Below are 22,235 nucleotides of genomic sequence, written 5' to 3'. Positions count from 1 at the left end.
TGGATTAATACCCATATTGTTTGGAGTAGTTCTTAGGTTATCGTAGGTATTTTATTTAAAACAAATACCACATGGACTGAAATTGGGAGCACACTTAACTAATGACCATACTTGCTGTTTTCTCTCTTTCACTAATAAAAATAATAATTACAGTTTACCATACATTAATAAGTCTTAAAAAACTTCATAATGGGTTTTAAAACTTAAAAATTTTGTGCTTCGACGGGGTTTTTAAATCTTAATATTTATTTTTTTAAAAATTGAGTTAAAGGGAAAATTTTTATACATTATTTTTTAAATAAAAAAAGAATGTATGATGACTTTTATTTACAAAAAAAATGTTTAAAGGCTATCATTTGTTTTATTTCAATAAAAGCAAACTTTTAAGTTGCTATGGAACTTTTTAAAACAAAAAAAACCTTATTTAATGCACGCCAAATTCTTTGAACCTTACCATAATGGGGTTCAGTGGGGTCGAGTAAAAAAAAAGTCATTTTCGAAAATGCATGATAACGGGGGGGTCAAAAAAGGAAAAATTTATGTTATTAAATGTTGCGCTAAAGGCATTTATCCTCCCAAAGGCTGGTTTCGAGTGAAAATTTTACCGTGATGTCCCAAAAAAATTAGACACAGTGAGACAGTTAATCTGTAAGATGTATGATGTAAATAAATCAACCTACTTGAATTGCTATCATATAATACATGTTAAATCTTTCAAAGAAATGTATATTCTTTTTTGGTAAATAAATATAACTTTAAACTGTATGGAATTTAATATTTCTCTGAAACAAAAATTTGAAGAATAAATGCCACTATATACAAATAAAGTGTTTATCCTTACAGTCCATCAGAGCTCAACGAAATGTTTCCAAATGAATAGGCATTGTTTTTGGCTACAAGGCTGTATATAAAAGGGTCTTTTTCAGCATCATTTGCCATGAGTTGGAACTGTGTGGTTTCTTTATAATGAAACGATATAAAATAGTCCTTTCAATACGAATTTAAGCCAGCTGGAATGCGATAGATCATCATTTACCTCTTACTAGAGGATAAAACAATCCTTTAATAGGTATCAAAACGTTCACTTTTTTTAAATAAAAATTATTTAAAAATTTACAAATAGGTTAATTATTAATCTAATTTTATTTTGGCAAAAAAGAGGGGTGTTATTAAAACATAATTTTTTTATTCAAAAGAAAATATTAAATTTGAACAAGGTTTTTTCTTTTAAAAGGGGACATAAGGTTTCCACTACGTTCATAATTAAAATAAAATTTGCAAATAATAAAACGGTTTTCTATAATAAAATTTTTCAAAAACAGGGGTTTAATTTACGTTACAATAGCATACGAAAAGTGTTGCAATTACTACAATGTATTTTATTTAACTGTTAAAACAATATTAAGTGCAATTTAGAAAGAAAAGTCACTTAGTTCTATAAAACAATATAAATTTTAATCTTACAATTTTGATTGGTATGTATAAAAGTTGGGGGTTGTTAAAATTTTAGCGAAAACCCTAGTGCAAAAACTGGGTCTCCTTAGAAAAATATGTTTGATTTCCTGTCATATTGTTAGAGGACAGGCGGGTATCACAAATCTGCATCAAAATTTAAAACAAATGAATATTATAAATGTATGTATTTAAAAGTGAGTGTTTAATGAAAAATACTTTCTTTGGCAATATCAAAAGAAAAATGTGATTAACATTATTTACTGACAAAAAGTTTAAACACGAATTAATATGAATGATAATTGCCGTTAGTTCCTTCTTTGACATTTATACATGTATAAATTTTGTAAATATACAAAATATGCAAAGTGGTGTTCTATAATAATAATGAATACCAGCACGTCGAATAAAGTCATATATGACGCTGGTTAACCAAATAACATTAAGTATAATACTTTTAAGCAAAAATTTATTTAAAAAATCCATTGATTCTTTTTTCAAATGTAATCAATATTTTTTCGCATTATAGAGCACGGCTCATTGTACGACAAGGTTGAAATTTATCAATCAGGCCTCTGGCATTCGTCATTATAGGTTTGCATTTCTGACTTTTTGTGACCCCTATAGGACAATGTAAGTACGATAAAAAATCTAATACAAAATACATATTCATCTAAATGATATGTTTCATGCAGCTCTTAGTGAATATTCACATTTACTTATAAATGTGCCTTGAGGAACAATAATGTTAAAGCGAGTACAAAATGATATACATACCAGAATAGATGATAAGTCATCATTGTTGTTGGTGATCGTTACATTATCGAACATACATGTGTTGTTAGTAATTTGCCATTGTTGTACGTCTGTGAGTGTTACAAGAATAATGCTTATTAATTTTACACATGCACGCTAAGAATAATTATGACAGACATAAACAATCAACTAAATCAAAAATAATTTTACCAACCGCAAAGAATTTAAAAATGATTTTGTTACTGAATTAAAAAAAACCCAAAAAATATTGAACCTCATACATATTTATTTTAAAATATTTTTAGCATCAGAAGTTGTAATAATAATACCTGGATTCCAATGAATAACCATAATGACAGTGTCATCGCCAGTCGTGTTTACACTAGGATATAAAAGTTTCAGAGGTCCAGGTAGTGGCTTCTGACCAACAGGACTTAGTGTAAATGACATATTTATTGCATGTATCCTGCAATATGGGAAAAAGTGATGATCCCAAAAAAATCAACATCCATTGATACAAAATTGGCGAAGCGACGATCGATTGTCAATTATAAATACTTATCATTGATAAACTGTTTCTTTTTATTTAACTATTTAAGTTAAATTTATTGTAAAATCAAATCAAATGTGTAATAATATATCGAAATATATTTAAAAAAAAACATTCAAACTATTGCTTAAAGTTAAGATTTTAAATCATTAATTTGTATAATAAAGGTTTAAATAGTGCTTATCCAGCAGTTAATCAAATTACATTTGATAGTCAGTACATATAATAGAAATAGGAAAGTGATTTAAACCTTCTATAAAGAAGTCTTTCCGTTTGGTTGGATGTATCATCTGGATTAACAATATATGATTTAAATATTGTTGAGGCAGCCGAGTCATAGCGCATTGTCATGTTTTCCTCTGATAGCTCATTGTATAAAATACTCTGCCCCTTTTCCATTCCTGTAATCAGAGTAAGTATTGGAAGAAAACTATCGTAAAATTAACTAATTCATTTCAATCATAATGATTTATTTATTATAAAATATCATTGATTTACTACAAATAAAGCTGCTGCTCCTGTTACTTAGATAATATAATCATTTTGAAATAGATCAACCTATAAGTTATCTTCTTCTGCATAGAGTCAAATGATAACAGTTATACATGTTTATACCTTCTGGCATTTCTAAACTCAATCCTAAAGCGATGCTACGTTTTACTCTACCATCTTGTGACGTCTCCAACTGAAATTGTTCGCCCTTTCCAGAATCACTACTTAGAAGTTCAGAATTATCATCAGTAATCAGTAAAGAGTTTACAAACTTGTTGATGCAAATCTCAGCTTTGTTGCACAATCTCATGAATAAGAACAAGGTTCTGCCACTCTCCATACGGAAAGTATTATCGTCGTCATTGGGCGTACTGTAATCATAAACCCCTTCGCTTAAAGCACGGAGCTCAGATATCTTACGATATTTGATGCCGTCGATTAAAAGGAACCCGTTTTTAATTTCAACAACTCCAGACATGTTATATCCGACCCAAACACATGGTATTATATCATCTATTGTATCCATGGAAGTTCCAACGCAGAAATCTGAAATGACAAAGCAGCAGTAAAGTTATGTTTACATTTTATATTATAAATTATGAAATAAATGTTCATATCGAACAACAATAAAACAAAATAAAGGTATCATCAGGATATCGTTAAACTAATCTTGAACTTTACCGTAACGTCTTATGTTTGGATCTGTGCTAACAGTCCAAGATTCCCCGCAAGAAGTTGGGTCTTCCGATTTAACGGCTGTTGCTGGAACAACTTCTTTGGTAAAATTTTCAGCACCAACCGCGCCAGCCTTGACAGTGCCCGGGTCTGGAGCTTCTAGAAGCACGGTAACACCTAGACAAATTTAAAATAAATTATTGTATGATTGCAAATAAACAATAAAAAGTAAAGGAATCGGTTTAATGTAGTTGTAAGTAATTAGAATGATGGATAAGATAAACTCTTGCCTTTTTTGTCTTCCCAAACAGTTGTTAACCCTGCCGCGTTCGTGCAAGCTACACTCACAAAATATGTTGTATTATGTTCCAGTTGTCCCTCTAATTGGTCATTTTTTGCCATTGAAACAGTTCCAGTTGATGTATAAGGTTGTATGTCTTCCAAGCCGACGTCAGTTCCAATAGCCCATTTATACTCCTGTAATGTTTGAAACGTTTCTCTCTATGATTACAATCATATCATAACTATACCCAAGAATTATAAAATTCTTATGCACCAACCTTTCCATTTTAGGAAAATTCTTCCGTTTCAAACTAAAGCCAGGATTAATTCTGTAAGTTGTAGCATTAAAGTGTGTTAACCAGTCTACGGTAATAATCGTTGTAATTAACTATTTTACCTCTATTTGGCTCTTGTCATCATTGCACAGCCATAATGCTTTGATTGTATTGTTTGATCCTTGGAAGTCAGATGGCGTAAACTCTCCTTGCCGTACATCTATATACATCATCACGTGTTCGTCAAATACCGGCGGAGTAATGTCAATGTAGAAACCATTTGAGGATGCGATAACTTCACCGCCTGATCCAAGGACAGCTTTAACTATTTCACCGATGAAAATATAAAAATTTCAATATAAATAATTTGGTACATTGTTTTCTTGTATCTTATCTTATAAACATGTATTTTCTCTACTATTAACATTTCATTTTGCGTTACCATTCATAGTCGTAAACATAGTCGTTTTAAAATAAATTAGATAAAATAAGAGTATGTTGCAACTTGCAACTTGTTTTAGCTATGTCATATATTACCCAATCAGGCTAATTGTAAGGCGTTTAGCATTTCTGAGTATATATATATATGCAGTATATCATTAATTCTATGTCATATGAATAGATTTTGTTTGTTATCATAACGTTTTCACAATGAATTTGATAATGTTTACTATCATGTATTTAATAATTATCGACAGAAAGAAAATACAAAATACAAACAAGAGAGCCATGAAGGCTCTGAATCGCTCACCAGAAACAACTGTTTTTTTATTGATTATAGAAATAATTCTTTAAATAAACTTGTACAAAGACAAGTCCAGCTCAACTTCAACTTGCTTCTCTAGTTATAAAGTTTCCAGGCACTAAATGTTTTTATCTTTATAGAAAAATTGACAGGAACCAAGTTTGAATAAATAACTGAGATCAGGGAAAGTGCTTATGCAGCTGGAGAATACCAGTTTAGGCTAATGGGAGGCTCACAGGTTAATCGATCAGGCTATTCAATATATCATTATTATATTCTTATATTATACAACAGATACAGTAATGAGTCTCAGTGAAAAACAATCACCTATCTGTAATACAGTGACAATATCACATGCACATGAAACACCAGGTTAAACAGTGTGTCTAAAAATTGATTGAAGTCTGCTTTCTCCTAGTTTGGATCCAATTCAACAAAAATTAAAAAAGATTACAACAATTTTAACAACATTTAATTTAAAAAAAAATGATAATGTTAGTAAGGTACAGGAAACAAATGTATTTTTTCTTTTTGCCTAAATTTCATTTCCTGGGGAAAATTGTCTACAATGATCTACAAATAACCAGAATGATGCAATGCCTATCCAAATTCTAGAGCGAAAGTTATCAACAGAAGATGAATTTATTTTTAACATACGCAGTACATACCGGTATTTTACATATCATTGGAAGCATAATTATATTCATATGTACATATATAAAATTTCACTTAAGTGTGGTTACATCCTATATTATAACATACAGGATCTTTTAACTATAATTTGAAGAAATGCTATGGCATGGGGCATTTTAGCTTTATTGGCCCCTAAAAAGGGCCAATCAAATTAATTTGAACAAATTTGATAACAGACTATCTAAGAATGGTACAGACAAAGCATAGTGATAATCCATTAATTAGTTCAGTACAAAAAAGCGTTTTAAGGTTTTCCTATTTTTAGCTATAGCGGCCCCTAAAATGGGCCAATAAAGTTAATATGAGTTAACTTGATAAAAGGTTACAAAAGAATGCAACAGACAAAGTTTGGTGATAATCTTTCCATTAGTTCAGTAGAAGAAGACAATTAAATGTTTTTTTTCTATTTTAGCTTTAGCGGCCCTTAAAAGGGTCCAATCAAATTAATATGAGCAAATTTGCTAAAAAAACTATTTAAGAATGTTACAGACAAAATTTGGTGATCATCCATCAATAAGTTCTGTAGTAGGAGACGTTAAAATGTTTTTTTCTATTTTTAGCTTTAGCGACCAAAGTCATATAAGCAAATTTTATAAAAGACCACATAGGAACGCTACAGACAAAAGTTGGTGATCATCCATCCAGTGGTTCAATAGGAGAAGCTGTTTAAAGGTTTTTCTATTTTTAGCTTTAGAGGCCCGAAAAGGGGCCCATCAAATTAATTTGAACAAATTTGAATAAAGAACGCTACAGACAAAGTTTGATGATCATCCGTCAATTAGTTCAGTACAAAAATGTTTTAAAGTTTTTTCTATTTTTAGCTATATCAGCCCCTAAAAGGAACCAATCAACTTTATATGAGCACACTTGATAAAAGGCTATCGAAGAATGCTACATACAAAGTTTAGTGATCATCCATCAATTAGTTCACTAAAAGAAGACTATTAAAGGTTTTTCTATTATTAGCTTTAGCACCCCCTTAAAGGGTCCAATCAAATTGATATGAGCAAATTGGATACAAAACTACCTAAGCATGCTACAGACAAAGTCTGGTGATCATCCACCATTTAATTCAGTAGTAGAAGATGTATAAAGGTTTTTCTATTTTTAACTCTGTTTTCCCCTGACAGGGGCCAACAGAAATGACATGAGCAAATTTAAGTGTGACTGTCACAAGGATGCTAGAGACCAAATTTTGGTAAATCTGCCCAGCAGTTTCAGAGAAGAAGTGATTGTTGATGCATGACGAGGGAAGCCGGACCATTCCCCTTTGATACTAATAGCTCAACCTGAACCTTCAATTCTGGTGAGTTAAAAATATAATTTGTGGTTTTAATTTATTAGTTTACATGCATTATATACGTAAACAAACTTGTGCAATATTATCAGATAGCTGGTTTTCATTTAAAGAAAATATCGTATCAATTACCTGAAATGTACAGTGTATTGTTAAAGGAAGCATCAAGTTCAATTTCTTTGATAATAAAGTCTGTTAAGATGTAGCCATCCGATTTACAGTCGACTGCACACTCATATTTCGAACATGCATTTATACAAGGTAAGCATGGTTTAATAACCTGAAAATGCAAAAACCTAAATACGTTTCTGTTTTATTAACAATGTAATTTACATGGTATATGGGTATAGTTATTGAAAATGAATTGAAGATTTCAAAATATTATATTTATTCTAATATATTTGTTCATGTCACAAAGTCAAGTGAAATATCTATATCAATTCTTTTAATACCTTCTTTAACTTAAACGTTTTATATCTTACCTCCTGGAATGGTACCATATCAATCGCCCCTGGTGCTGTTCCAATACCTGCCTCATACTTTACAATCGCATTTGTTCCTCCTTGGAATGGGTTGCCATATCGACATAATGCGTTTACATCTGGTGGCATGACAAGGTCTTTAAAAGAAGCATTAGCTTGCCAAAGATAGAAAACATCTAAAGCTGGAACTATGTTGTCCTTATTCCAGACGTGTAAAATTAATTTTGTGTGAATACTTAGCGGAGGCAATCCGCACATCTCTGATATTTGCATCCCATCCGCAAACACGTTTATACAAGTTGTTTCCTTGAAGTGAAATGCATTTGAAATTACTCAGATTGATATAATTTACAGATTATACTCTTCTCATGTTAGTTTAATCAAATACACTCATAAGAAATTACAATGAATAGAGCAATTTTAAATTAATATATGCTTCCTGACTTTCTTGAAAATAACAGGGAATAAAACACGACTCAAAGCAATAATCAAATCAAAGTTATGACAATTGAAGCAATTTTCAATAATTTGATATGAAAGGTCAATGTCACTTTAAGGTCCAGGTCATATCAGAATAATTCAACATGTAAGTTTTGTCATATATGTTCTTTTGTCTGAGTATAAGAAGAAACAGTTGTGAAATTTTAAGCAAATTTCGATATTGGACCTGTTAGTCAAAGCCAAATTGATGTCAAAATCATCATAATTCAAAATGTTGTTTTTTCACACGTGTTCTTTTTAATATGAATCAAATCAGTCAATAATTAACAAAGTAATGACAAGTTCAGAAATTATCAATAGTTTGACCAAGACAGTCAGGTTTCAATAAAGGTCATTTTTAAATGATCTAACATGTCGGTTTTGTAACATTTGTTCTTCCGACCATGTATTAATACTCGTAAAATCCGTAAATAAATAGTAATGACGATCTAAGTTAAATTCAATATTTTACCTTGACGGTCAAGCTCATTTATAGGTCAAGGTCATAAACGAATTACTTTACGTCAGTTTTGTAATTGGTGTCTTTTGCCCTGGTTTAAAACAAAGCCAGAGGTGAATAACCAAGATTTGGTAATTTATTCCAAAATTCACTTATTTGACATTTAGTGTCATGGTCAAATTAGGACCAAGGTCAGGATTAATTAAATGTTTTAATGCCTTGTCCCAAGTATACAGACAATCTATTCATTACTTACGAAGTTATAGACAATTATTGAAAAAATTCTGGAATTACAATAATTTGATCTTCTAGGTCAAGGCCATTTCCGAGTGAAGGTCATGTTGAGTTAGACCTTCTCAAAACATTGTTCTTCAGGAAATTGTGCTCATGTATGAAGACAATCAATTCATACATAACAAAGTTATAACCAATAATAGCAAAATTCAATAATGTGACCTTCAAGGTTATTGATGAGTTAAGGTCATTATCAATTTGGTTTTCTTGAAGATGTTGTCTAAAGTTGTATTGTGTCAAAAAGTAATATATTAATTAATATAAATCCACTTATAAATAACACGATTATAGCCAAGTATAGCAAAGTCAAGCAAAATTCTATTATTCAATCTTCAAGGTCAATATCATCATTAATGAGAGGTCATCATCAATTTTAAGAAAAAAAAATTCAAACATTTAACCTTGAATGTCAAGGTCATTTATGAGAGAAAGTCAAGTCAGGCTGGTCAACTTGAAAGTTTTGTTCAAATGATTATTTTATTGTTGTGTCCAAGTATAAAGGCAATCCATTGAGAAGTTAAATAACTATGACAAATTAAAGAGTTTTAGGAACACAATGTCGACGACAACATGACTGTAGCAACAGCTCTTTTTTCTTCGAAAAAGTTAAGCTAACAACTATCATTACAAGTCATAGTGATACTTTGTCTTGTGACCTTAAAATGAATGAGAGTAAATGTGAGCAATTACCGAGATATCTTCTTTTAATTTAAAGAAAGCAATTCTGTAATGGTGAAAGTCCGTCGATGGGTTAAAGTCAATTTCTGATCTTACAGACATACTTTTACCAGTGTTGTTGAAAAATTTACACCACGTAACAACATACGGTTCTTGTCCTGACAATGAAACAAAGAAAATAATGCATCTTATATTACTGTGAACATTTATTGTTAATAAAGCTAAACATGTTATTACGATGATATAAACGCTAGATACCAGATACTTTTGAAAGTGATTTTAAACAATCAGTAATTACTTAAAACTATGATTACAAGCTCTGATTTGAGATCAAACTGTTAAAAAGTGTGATGTTTGTCCAATTGATGTCAATAAATAGACAATAAAAGAATAAATATTTATTACCCCCATAAATATGAAGACCGTTAGATTGCAGTGAAAAAGATTTTGTTTCCCATCTGATATCAATAAGTGTTATATTACCTGCGTGTATTTGAAAACCACATGATTGCTGTGAAACAATGTCTGCAGGCCCATCCATATCAAATGACTTGTTTTGACCGGTTGTATTTTCATTAACTGTTCCATTATACATATTCAAACTCGCAATGTACTCAGCACAATTACAATCACAGTCAGTCTGGAACAGTTAATTTTCTTATTTGAATTTCATTTCTTTGATATTTTAATACATTTTACAATGATTTTATATTACTTGAAATAAAATATCACAGATACAAAATGATAAAAATTTAAATATCAAAAACACATGGAAGAGTATTTATACATCATCTTGATGTTTACTTACAGTGTTAGATTCAAGGCAGCAGCTACAAGAACCAAGATCAGTCCAAGCTTTAGTTTGATGATTAAATATATGTAAATCATCATCATCACCATCCCAGAATGTGACGCCTGTAACAGCCATGCCTTCACCATCAGCAGCCCGAATTGATAACTACAATTAAGAAGTTTTGTACGAAATAAGTAAATGGACGCTTCTTTAAAAAATCAGTACAGAACTTATATAAAGTTGCATTTATTTAAAAGCTATACATTCCTTTCAATCTGATAACTTGACACGTCAATTATGTGTGTTTACTTTTCTGGAATATAGGCCACAGCTACTGTAAAGGTAAATTGGCAATTTCCCAACTGTAGTGGTGTCGGAAGACCTCAAATGTCCCATCGTGCATTGTTTTAGACACGGGCGGGCACTGAGTAGAATGAACGGACTTCCGTAAGCAAGCTTGATAGCTTCTTCACTTGGGACAATGGTAATATTCTGACGAGATTCGAACTCACAGAGCTGTGTGATTTAAAGTCGGAAAACCTTAACAACTCGACCACAGAGGCCACTAAATATTAATGCCAGTTTTTAACAGTTGCGGAAAATTTATATAAAAATTCATATGCTATGTACAATAATGAATTTATCAATAAATCTATTGGATATGTTTTATGTGAAAAAGAAGTTATGGTTTTAATCTGAAGAACGACAAAGGAAAAGATGTTCAGCAAACTAACATCGTATATTCCATCATCTTTCATGTCTGCTTTACGCATATATGCCGCTGAATAAATTCGCTCTGCCTTTGAATCCCTGGAAATCTTAATATTGACTGCGTCGTCATATGCCTCGTAACGAATATTTGCTAATCGGTGTTGAATTTTCCAGTCTATTCCATCTGGGTCATTTAAGTGTTTTATTTCGACAGGTTTCCATGCGAAGTCTGCCATTGAAATGTTTCTCGACGGACATGGGTCACTGATGTGAATAGCATTATGTAATAATGTTCCTATAAGCAATGAAAAATATAAACTGAGATAAAGTTATCACACGTGTCTATTGTCGGGAACTATTAAACTCATGTTGATGAAAATCACCAAAACTCATGTAACATCAGAGAAAACAAAGTCCCTTAAGAACGCCAGAAAATCGCAAATGTTGCAGACTCGGTTTTATTGAGCATGTTCATGGACGGAAGTGGTATGTGCAAGATATCGTCCAGGGCCCGGTAGCACCAGCTTAAGCGGTTATAATTATAAATACATGACGATGGTTCAATTCGGGATAAAGAAACATTTGCAGATACGTTTATTTAGGCGGTGATCATAGAACCTTTAATATGACACTTTTGTGCCATCCCATCAAAAGTGGAGTATGGTACCCAAGTGTCCTTAACGAGAATACAACGCAGATAACAGTATAAATTGAACTTAAAGGGCAGCAGGGGTAAAGAAGCTTGCATATAAAAAGAAATAAACGTTAAAAGACAAATTTCATTAATAAATTAGGAATAATGGAAAACACGATAAACAAAATAGAAGGAAACGAAAATTATGTTTAAGCATCGGACATACAACATCTCTGATTGGATGTACGGGCGACTTTAACAACATCCACACCTGACAAAGAAAGTTGAATATGACAATGAAGTAGAGAAAACGGAGTCTCTAAAGAAGTTCAAAAAAGCTGCAAAATTGAAAAGTCATCAAAAAGTATAAAGAACTACATTCATATTTTAAGAATAAATTTACCTTTAATGTGGTCTGTATATCCCCACCATACCAGGTCTTCTGTGAAGACAGTCCCTTCACTGACATGACCCGCTGTTGGCAAAGAATTATCAAATACTATAGGCGAAGTTTCAGCTGATGTTATCAATCTTGCTCGATTAATTGCTTCTATGTGTACCAGGTAAACAACATTTGTCTGCAAAAAAATAGTTACGTGTAAAGCATGATAATTACCATCTTTACTATTGGCAGACATTGTAGTAATAAACATACACCCGAAAAAACGTATTGCATGTATTTCTATCTATAACATATTTTATATCCTATTTATAGAAGAACAATTATCAAATTGACAGTGTCATAATTTGCACTTTTTAAATATATTCTTTAAATATTAAGTTTTCTATCCAGGAACAACATATTGTGACAAAACTGACTTCAATGCTTAGATTAGTAAATCTGTATTCTGTGTAGTTTCCAAACACTTCGATAGTTCCCATTAAGGTCTTCGTGGTTTGAACAGAGCAAGGTCCGCTGTGCCAAAGCGTCAATCTAAAGGTATCTATCCCAGATTCTCCATCATTGAACCCTTTCCATATGGTTTTAATTTCTGTTTGATATCTAGTATATGCTAATGCCTGAAAAGTGCAATTGTCAAATATGTAAACCCATTGTGACATATAACACATAACTTATATTCTTTGCCTGAACGCTTAATTTTACAATAAGTACTCTATAGTTTCATTTAGAAGTAATAGTTAGTAAAAAGACGTGTGGATTCATCCCACTTACAGATTTGTCTTGATTAAGCTAAGTTAAATATAAGGATATTCTAAGCTATAGCCACATTACATCAATAACAATAACGAAACCAATTAACCCATCAACAATGTGAAATTGAACATATATGAAAACTTTGAATTAGGAGCTAAATGGTGCTAGTTTTTTTTATTATAATTTCTTGTGTTACAGAACAAGGAAAAGTAAAGCAAAAACTTTGATGACAACCATGTCGAAGTATGGTCCAGCAGTTATTTTGCCGTTTTCTGGTTGTGTTACATCGACTGTAAATCTCTTGTATGTCATATTACACTCTCCAGCTTTATCTACGCCTATAAATTAAAGGAAGACAAAAGTAATGATTTATAGTTTTAAATATATCATTTTACTAGAAAAAGGCAAACTTCACGGTACGAAACATACAAACAATTCTTACATATCATTATTGAAATAATCTTTACCTAATATATATAGAAAATATGACGAGTTTTGTGTCAACGTCAGCTGGTCAATGTGTATGTATGTACTGACCCCTACAGTAGTTACATTATAAACATTGAACAAATCTTCTTTTTCTTTATCCGTTGCTTTACCACCGTCAACCTAACATTCGAAAAATAATGAAAACATGTTAAATGTACATTTGTAATTTCTTCAAAAGCATAAAATATTGTTATGTATTCTATTTAAATTTATATTCGTACGAGATTAGCATGTTAAAAATGTTTGGTAATTTGAAATATCTAAATATGGTTTCTTCTAAGAAAGATTCTTAAGCGCAGATAACGCTAGGCCGGTTGTTGGGTTTAAAATAACATCGACACTGTTTAGATCATATTAGGATTTTCCAGTGATGACCTCCTGTGCTCCGTGCACTATTTCAGGCACAAGCGTGCATCGCCCTTAATAACAACATAAGGGAACTTTGAATATAAAATATTTATTCAAAGAAAACTTATCATATCTTTAAGATGTATAGTTCATGCTCACATATCTTCTACAGTCTTCTGATGTAGTATTTTGGTGATCAGATATTGCAATGTAGTATAACATTATGCCAACATTAGATGTGTAGTCATTCCATTGTACACTTATGGTTTTGTCCGAGTTTATGTAGTCCGGCATTGTAATTGATCCAGCTATAAAACATAAAACACAAATGTATAACAAAATTATGTTACGTATTTTGTCGACTTTCTCTTAATTTACGTTAGAAACATGAGACCCATTTAATAACAGTGAAATGATTTAATTGATACATTACTATAAAATGATGATGAGAGAAAATAGCCGACGCAAAATATAAAAGTAATATAGTATTTTATACAAATAACTAAAAATAAAAAGATAAATTGGTACAATGTTTCTTAGCGCTTTCTCATTTTATGACATTACAAAAATATCTTGATAAAATAAATTGACAAATTAAAACTTAACACTTACCAGAAACACCACCATCAAAACTCACAAAGAATCCATTTGAAGTTATTGTTGCTGAAGAGGAAGATGTACTAAATGCCCGCACTGTAAAGTAGTAAAAAGCAAATCCTGGCTCAAGGTCCAAATCTTTGAAAGTCACAGAAGTATTCAAACCAACGTTCGTGAATGGTACAACATTGTCTCTTGTTTTATCAAACCGTCTGTCTGTTCCTAGAGCCACTTCGTAATAAGCAACTTGTTGATTCGGATCAACTTCGTCTTCCTCATCAACACCTTTGTTTCCTAAAAAGGTTTAAATACAGTAAATATATATAACAAAATTGTGGCGGAGTTCCCTTTTATTTTAGTATTGAATCTACACGAATTTAATATTCTATTCATCACATATATAAAATAAGAACAGTAAACTGTTAAAATGATTATTTTTTCAATGACGCGCCTATACGTGTAACGCTAACATTAGCGCGCTTTAACGCTATATTTCTATATAGCGCAAATGACGTCACGTCAAAGTGTTATTACACTAGTGTAATATCGTTTTTATTAAATGGCTTTATTACACTCCTGCGCCGCGGTTTATGTGATAAAAAGATGTTAACTGATTACCTGTTAAGATCTCACTAACACCTTTAGGTTGTCGTAATTCTCCAAAGCCTTCCCAATTTGCCGATACCATTGTACGTGAAGATAATACCTTTAGGTCATATCCTGTTACATCTCCATCATATACCATTCCAGGCAGCATTGGGTTAGAATTAATTGTTACTCCATCTGACCGCAATGTATACACAAATCCTAACATGTTCTGAACTCTTAAAAGACTGTAGTATCTTCGTCCTTCTTTCAAGTCTAACTGATCAGTGCTTCCACTTGTAGTGGCTAGAAGTAAAATAAAATCATAATTACTTTTAGGTGTTCATGAAGTAGCCAGACTGCCTAAAAACTGGAATTTTCCACTGATTTCTAAGCATGTGACCATATAGAGTTGTGCGATATTTAGCCTTAGTTTCATAGGAGCAGGCCTAAATTTGTGAGCCTAGCCGAAATTTGACCTTAATGACTGTTTGCAGTTCGACGGACACACAAATTAAAATATTGTCGATTTTTTCATTATCAGCAGAAGTTGGAGCTCAGGTTGTTCAGGGGTTTTGTCTCTAGCTAGTCGGTTTAAGCACAACCGGATTGCATAAAGCCGGAACAGTCGGAGTATGATTTTTGCAAGCTGTTACAGCTGCTCACAAACATCATTTATGTTTAGAATGTTGAAAAAGCATTGACATTGATGTGAGCGATGTAAGGTACACTAATACTCAAGTTAAAAAAAAAAACAATATGCATATTGTCTTAGCGCATTATTTACTTACTAAACATGTCAATATAATCTTGTATAACTGTTCCATCCGTTTCCTTGACAGACCATTCGTACTTTACGACAGGACATGGGTCACCAGATACGTCCCACTTTGCTCCAATTGTGTTAGTGTCAGACTGAAATTCTCTGTTTTAACAACAAAATAATTATTTCACTAGAAACGAGTCCATAGGACACTGGTGCCCCGTCATTCAACTGTTTTGTCAATTTACTGACTCTAGGTCAAATCTTTCTTGACTCAAGTTGAAAACAGGCAGTTAAACTAAACTGGTTAGTCTAGTTTCCGGATCACCCGCCCATTTTTTAAAGATTACTATTTTGAATTTGGAATCTGGTTACAGTAAAGTCTTTACTTTTTATAAAACAACAATAACATTGTATTTGCATATATGTTGTGACAGCATTACAGCTATTTACATGAACTAATGCACAGTGCTTCAATTTTAATACAGTATATGGATATTTCATTTTTTTATGTATTATCATGTTAATTAATCAATTTCAGATCGAAGGCATTGTCAAATTTTCTGCAAGATGAAAAGGAGAGTGAAAGTGTCAAGGATGGATTTAAATAAGTGTTTGAGTGTAGATGGTTTCTTGGACATTGAAAGTGATTTTCTCTCTCTCTCTCTCTCTCTCTCTCTCTCTCTCTCTCTCTCTCTCATCTTATGACTTAGGAGATGGGCTCAAATACCATATTTCTGGTCAATTTTTTGCGCGGACACCATCAGTGTGTTTATGTTTTGTAATAATCAATGAATAAATGCCTGTATTTGACCACACCTATATACGTGTTTTTTTGCTTTTTTTTTCAAGTGTTTGTTTTTCAAAACAATGTTATAATGTTGTTTAATTATAAATAATTAATGTTTGTCTGAAGGAACTGAAAGAAAACATAGCTTTAAACATTGTCACGAGTATTCTTTAAAAATGGTACAAATATTAATTGTTTACGATGCTTATAATTTTTGTCTTACTTTTAAATAAGTGACACATCACACAGAACTTAAACTTTTTAGAAAATTAATTTTTCATTACCTCCCTTTATTTACATGAACTGTTAAATTCGGTAATATCTTTATAAATAGTGCTATTTGGAACCTACGATATTGATAAATCTTAATTTGAGCGTCATATTTATGATTTAAAACCATAAAAAATTGTGTTACAGGACCTTTAATAAACTTAAAATACTTACACATCTCCGACCGAATGTTGGGACGAATCATATATACCGACGTGTTTAAGGGGCGGTAAACCTTGACTTAGATACGATAAATAAACTCCATTTGAATAAGCACTGGTTGTATGTCCTGCAAAATTGGATGCCTTGACTGTTGCAAACACCTATTAATGTAAATTGTCTATTTGTAACTTTCGTCGGTTAAATATAATTTTAACATGAATATTTAAAATGTCAAATAACTTATTTGGAAACATGAAACACATGATTGTATTAAAATCATATAAAAAAGACAATAACATATCAATTCTTCTCAAAGTAAGTTAAATTTTAATGGATAAGATTACTCAAAAGACTGTAAAAGAAAACACTTGTTTGTTTTGTAGCTGAAATGATGTTTCCTTCGTCTGCCATGGGATAATCTTAAGAATTTGTTTCATATAAACATAGTCAGCATCTTCAATTTAAGCATATTATTAATAACAGCACATTCTTTTTTTGTAAACAAAAGACATCGCTAAATTCCATATAATTTAATTTCTTTTTATCTCAGACCTTATCAAGTTAAAACCAATAAACTTCTAGCGTTTGTACCATGTGATCCACCATTATCGATAAAATTTAAACAACTTAGACTCACTTACATTTTCTGACACCAAACAATCCATGATTCTCATTCTAGCTTCCTCGTTTTTTTTTCAGGTAAAAAAATCAACAAAACAGCAAAACAACAACGTAAAAATAAACAAGATCACATCACTGTTCCTTTACATTTTTAGAGCCTAAAATCCATGTCAAGCTCTTTATGTAACCATAAAAATGTAAATAATTGTGGTGTGAAATAAAGATATCATTATGCATTGTTCGCTACAATACTTATTCTATAAGACACAACTGCGCCTCGTTCAAAATAGATTACACAACTATGTATTCAGTACTGTACACAACAATATATGATAACCTCAAAATATCACCAATTTTATACTGGCGTGCAAAATTAAGTGCGCATTACATGCCAATACATAATTTAATTAAATTCAGTACCATTAGTCATTTAATATAATATCTTAAGGTTATTATATTTTTTGAGTACAATACTGAACTCTATTGAACGAGTACACAGCTATCAAAACTAAAATGAACTCGAATTAGGAAATCGAGGCTTCATGGAAAACAATAGCTAGTTGATATGAATTTTTAAAATTCACGCTCAATTGAGGTTTGTATTCAATGATATGAGGATATCATAAATTATTGAGTACAATAGATAGTTCCAAATTTTTTATCTCCCTTGACAAAAAGGCATCCATCTTTGGAGGCAATACTAAATATAATACAATTGATGCAATATGAGAAAAGCAATTTATGTGAAGGTAAACATTATGTAGCACTAATATCTGAACTGTTCATCTGCTGATATAATGATATAGCTGTTAGAGATATTTATCTTAAGCATACAATATATTGGGAAATACCCTGAAAATGGCGGACAGGGAGGTAATACAAGTGAAAAGCATCTTTTCTGAACCCAAAAGAATCATTGTTGTACTCAAAATGTATAACGACATCTTTATTTCATTGCGTTTTTGACAGAACATTGTTGAAATAATGATATGAATTGTTTGGACTAGTTTGAAAATGAACAAGAGGGCCAAGATGGCCCTAGATCGCTCACCTGATCCATCGAACTCATCTGAACAATTATCTAGACAAGCATTCTGAACAGGTTTAATGACAGGTGAGTCAAAAATGTTATCACAAGAGTGATGATAAGGACTATCCATATTTGAGCAGTGTGACCTAGTTTTTGACTCCAAGTGACCCATATTCGATCTTGACCTAGAAATCATCGAAACAAACTTTCAAACCAATATCAAGGATATTTGGATCAAAACAGTAGCCACTAGAGTGTTAACAAGATTTTCCTATTCTTAGCTCTTGTGACCTCGTTTTTCATCCGAGATGACCCATGTTCAAAGCTACCCGAGCAATTACCTATACAAGCATTCTGACCAAGTTTGATGACAACTGATAAAGAAAATGTGGCCATTAAAGTGTTAAAAAGGTTTTTCCATACGTGGGCAGTGCGACCTAGTTTTTGACCTCTGAAGATTTATATTCAAACTTTCAGACTAATTTCCAGGATATTTGGATCAAAACAGTAGCCACTAGAGTGTTAACAAGTTTTTTTCTACTTTTAGTTCCTGTAACCTAGTTTTTCAACCGAGATGACCCATATTCAAACTCATCTTAGCAATTACCTAGGCAAGCATACTGACCAAGATTGGTGATAATTAAGTAAAAACTGCCGCCACTAGAATGTTAACAAGGTTTTTCCATATTTAGGCGGTATGACCTAGTTTTTGACCCAAGGTGACCTATATTCTAACTTGACCTACAAATCATCAAAACAAACTTCAGACCAATTTCCAGGATATTTTGATCAAAACAGTAGTCACTAGAGTTTTAACAAGATTTTTTCTATTTTTAACTCCTGTCACCTAGTTTTTCATCTGAGATGACACATGTTCGACCTCATTCGAGCAGTTACCTAGAAAAGCATCCTGACCAAGTTTAATGACGATTGAGTCAAAAATGTGACACTAGATTGTTAACAAGGTTTTTTCTATTTTTATCTTATGTGACCTAGTTTTTAATTCGAGATTACCCATGTTCCAACTCATCCGAGCAATGACATAGACAAGCATCCTGACTAAGATTAATGATAATTGAGTCAAAAATGTGACCACTAGAGTGTTAACTAGGTTTTTAATTTTTAGCTCCTGTGACCTAGTTTTTCATCCGAGATGACCCATGTTCAAACTCAATTTATCAATTACCTATACAAGCATCCTGACTAAGTTTGATTTCAACTGAGTCAAAAATATGACCACTAGAGTAATATCAAAGTTTTTTATGAACTACTTGTTCATCCGACATGACCCATGTTCGAACTCATCCGAGTAATTACCTAGACAAGCATCCTGACCAAATTTGATGACAATTGAGTCAAAAACGTGACCATAAGAGTGTTTACAAGTTTTTTCTATTTTTAGCTCCTTTAACCTAGTTTTTCATCCGAGATGACCCATGTTCGAACTCATCCGAGCAATCACCTAGGCAAGCATCCCGACTAAGCTTGATGATGATTGATTCAAAAATGTGACCACTATCTTGAGTGTTAACAAGGTTATTCTATTTTTAGCTCCTGTGACCTAGTTTTTCATTCGAGATGACCCATGCTCAAACTCATCCTAGCAGTTACATAGACAAGCATCCTGACCAAGTTTGATGATGATTGATTCAAAAATGTGACCACTAGTGTGTTTACAATGTTTTTATATTTTTTGCTCATGTGAGCTAGTTTTTCATCCGAGATGACCCATGTTCGAACTCATTCGAGCTATCATCTAAGCAAGCATCCTGACAAAGTGTGATGGTGGAGGCAAAAAACGTGACCACTAGAGTGATAACAAAGTTTTTTATTTATAGCTCCGGTGACCTAGTTATTCATCCGAGATAACCCATGTTCGAACTCATCCGAGCTATTACCTAGACAAGCATCCTGACAAAGTTTGATGATGATTGAGTCAAAAATGTGACCGCTAGAGTGTTAACGAACAAGTGTGGACGGACGACGGACATTCAGCGATCCATAAAGCTCACTCAAGCTAGCTCAGGTGAGCTAAAAAGACGTGGCAAGTTAAAGTTCCGTAGTGGTAAGAATGTTTTAATTGACAAAATAAAACGAAGCTTAATTGCACAGATTTATATTGAGAGATCACATTGTGAAAACGCTGCAAGTTGAATGGTTAAATTTTATGTACTGTGAAATAAACTATAAATTCTTTTGAGCGTATAAAGCTGTATAATTATAGGTAAATATAATGATTAAATCAGTTATATGTTTAAAAGGCCTAGTGAGTTTTAAATTGAGTTATATGGTGATGATAAAAATCTTAATTGCTTATTCTATTTAAATGTTCTTGATATTTTAACAGACCTGTCTTTGTCCTTTAAGGTCTATATTCGTAACGGTATAGTGATTCAGTTCTGGTGATAAAGATATAAAAGGTGATATATCTGCTCCTCCAGGAGAAGTTCCGATTGCCAGCTGGTATCTAAAATGAAAAGGTAGTGAGAATTATTCTTGCTATACACATTTCATTGGCAGGGATAAATACCAAGCGGGCGATAAAGTTACAGTTATGCCTTGTAGGTAAAGAACGTCACAAAGAAATGTTTTATTATTTGTTTCAGGCAAGAATAGGTAAATTAACTGTCATTCTACAGAATCAAAATGCCTTGACATAATCAGGGGAAGCAGGTGCTTGTTTTCTGTAGAAAATCTGCTATACTCATTATAGTATTTTTACAAATAATTAGATCTTGATATAGGGTAGTTGTCATGCAGTGTTTTCTATTGATCGTTAATTTGTTAGTATTATGATTATGTTTCAAGCCCTACGTCTACATAATAATGTAACATATGTTCCATATTGAAAAAGTAAAAAAAAATATTTAAATGTTTGTTGAACACAAATGCCCCCGCTCAGATTCTTCTCAGTAACAATATTTCAAAAATGTTTACCTATTCACTAAGTTATGGAACAATATTTCAATTGATTTTGGTCAGTCATTACTATGACCTGTGATTAAGTTGAAAAATATTCAACTTTATCAGATATATATAAATGCGGGATTTTACAGTGAAATCTGTGACCCCAAACTGCACCGACAACCTTAGGTATCTTCCTTGTAAATAAAAGACATTTGTAAAAAATATACAAAGGCTTATAAAAACGTGTAATAAATCTATTATTAGCAAATGAAACATTGACCTTGTGACTCCAGCACTGAACCCTCAAATGAATGTTCCTTCCAAAATAAAAAACATCAGGCTATGAATTAAGGCTGTATAAGCCAGTGTGAAAAATCTGGAAAGTTTTTGACAGCTGACCTTGACCCACTGACCTCTAACGCAATCCAAAGGTAGAGGACCATGCAACTTCATACTTTATATGAAAGACATAGGCTGTTTGGACAAAAGGGAAAAATTATTATTTAGCACCGGTGACTTTGATCTAACTGACCCGTAACTCAATCCAAAAGGATGCAAGTTGTCATCCTTTCAAATATGAAAAAAATCAGTCAAAAATAACAAAACAACCTTCCTGACTGATTCTTAGTAAATTTAGATCAAAACTGCAGCCACTAGAATGTTAACAAGACTTCACTTCACTTAACAACTTCGTGGTACGGGTAAGCTAAAAACATCTGTCAAAATATAAAGGTTGATAAATAAAATTGTTAAAGCAATGTGTGACCT

General features: G+C 32.1%; 1 protein-coding gene across 1 annotated transcript in view; it reads right to left on the bottom strand.

Annotated features, from left to right (window-relative positions):
• Positions 1-1,518: 1,518 nt before the first annotated feature.
• LOC132757273 (uncharacterized) overlaps positions 1,519-22,235 on the bottom strand; it is a 167,263-nt gene continuing 146,546 nt past the window's right edge. The window contains exons 181-204 of the mRNA XM_060748524.1: positions 20,910-21,027; positions 16,922-17,070; positions 15,716-15,849; positions 14,958-15,230; positions 14,355-14,633; positions 13,902-14,050; positions 13,373-13,514; positions 13,140-13,243; positions 12,569-12,769; positions 12,153-12,327; positions 11,139-11,410; positions 10,420-10,569; positions 10,095-10,251; positions 9,624-9,769; positions 7,700-8,005; positions 7,350-7,497; positions 4,605-4,807; positions 4,216-4,402; positions 3,932-4,102; positions 3,374-3,796; positions 3,009-3,159; positions 2,538-2,674; positions 2,230-2,318; positions 1,519-1,599 (exon numbers count right to left, since the gene is read on the bottom strand). Coding sequence (XP_060604507.1) covers positions 1,519-1,599; positions 2,230-2,318; positions 2,538-2,674; positions 3,009-3,159; positions 3,374-3,796; positions 3,932-4,102; positions 4,216-4,402; positions 4,605-4,807; positions 7,350-7,497; positions 7,700-8,005; positions 9,624-9,769; positions 10,095-10,251; positions 10,420-10,569; positions 11,139-11,410; positions 12,153-12,327; positions 12,569-12,769; positions 13,140-13,243; positions 13,373-13,514; positions 13,902-14,050; positions 14,355-14,633; positions 14,958-15,230; positions 15,716-15,849; positions 16,922-17,070; positions 20,910-21,027 — 4,345 coding nt within the window. The remainder of the gene's footprint in view (positions 1,600-2,229; positions 2,319-2,537; positions 2,675-3,008; positions 3,160-3,373; positions 3,797-3,931; positions 4,103-4,215; positions 4,403-4,604; positions 4,808-7,349; positions 7,498-7,699; positions 8,006-9,623; positions 9,770-10,094; positions 10,252-10,419; positions 10,570-11,138; positions 11,411-12,152; positions 12,328-12,568; positions 12,770-13,139; positions 13,244-13,372; positions 13,515-13,901; positions 14,051-14,354; positions 14,634-14,957; positions 15,231-15,715; positions 15,850-16,921; positions 17,071-20,909; positions 21,028-22,235) is intronic.

The sequence above is a fragment of the Ruditapes philippinarum genome, unplaced genomic scaffold, assembly GCF_026571515.1.
Source record: "Ruditapes philippinarum isolate M1 unplaced genomic scaffold, ASM2657151v2 ctg770_1_1_1_1, whole genome shotgun sequence".
NCBI lineage: Eukaryota > Metazoa > Mollusca > Bivalvia > Venerida > Veneridae > Ruditapes > Ruditapes philippinarum.
This window is presented reverse-complemented; position numbering and strand designations above follow the sequence as displayed.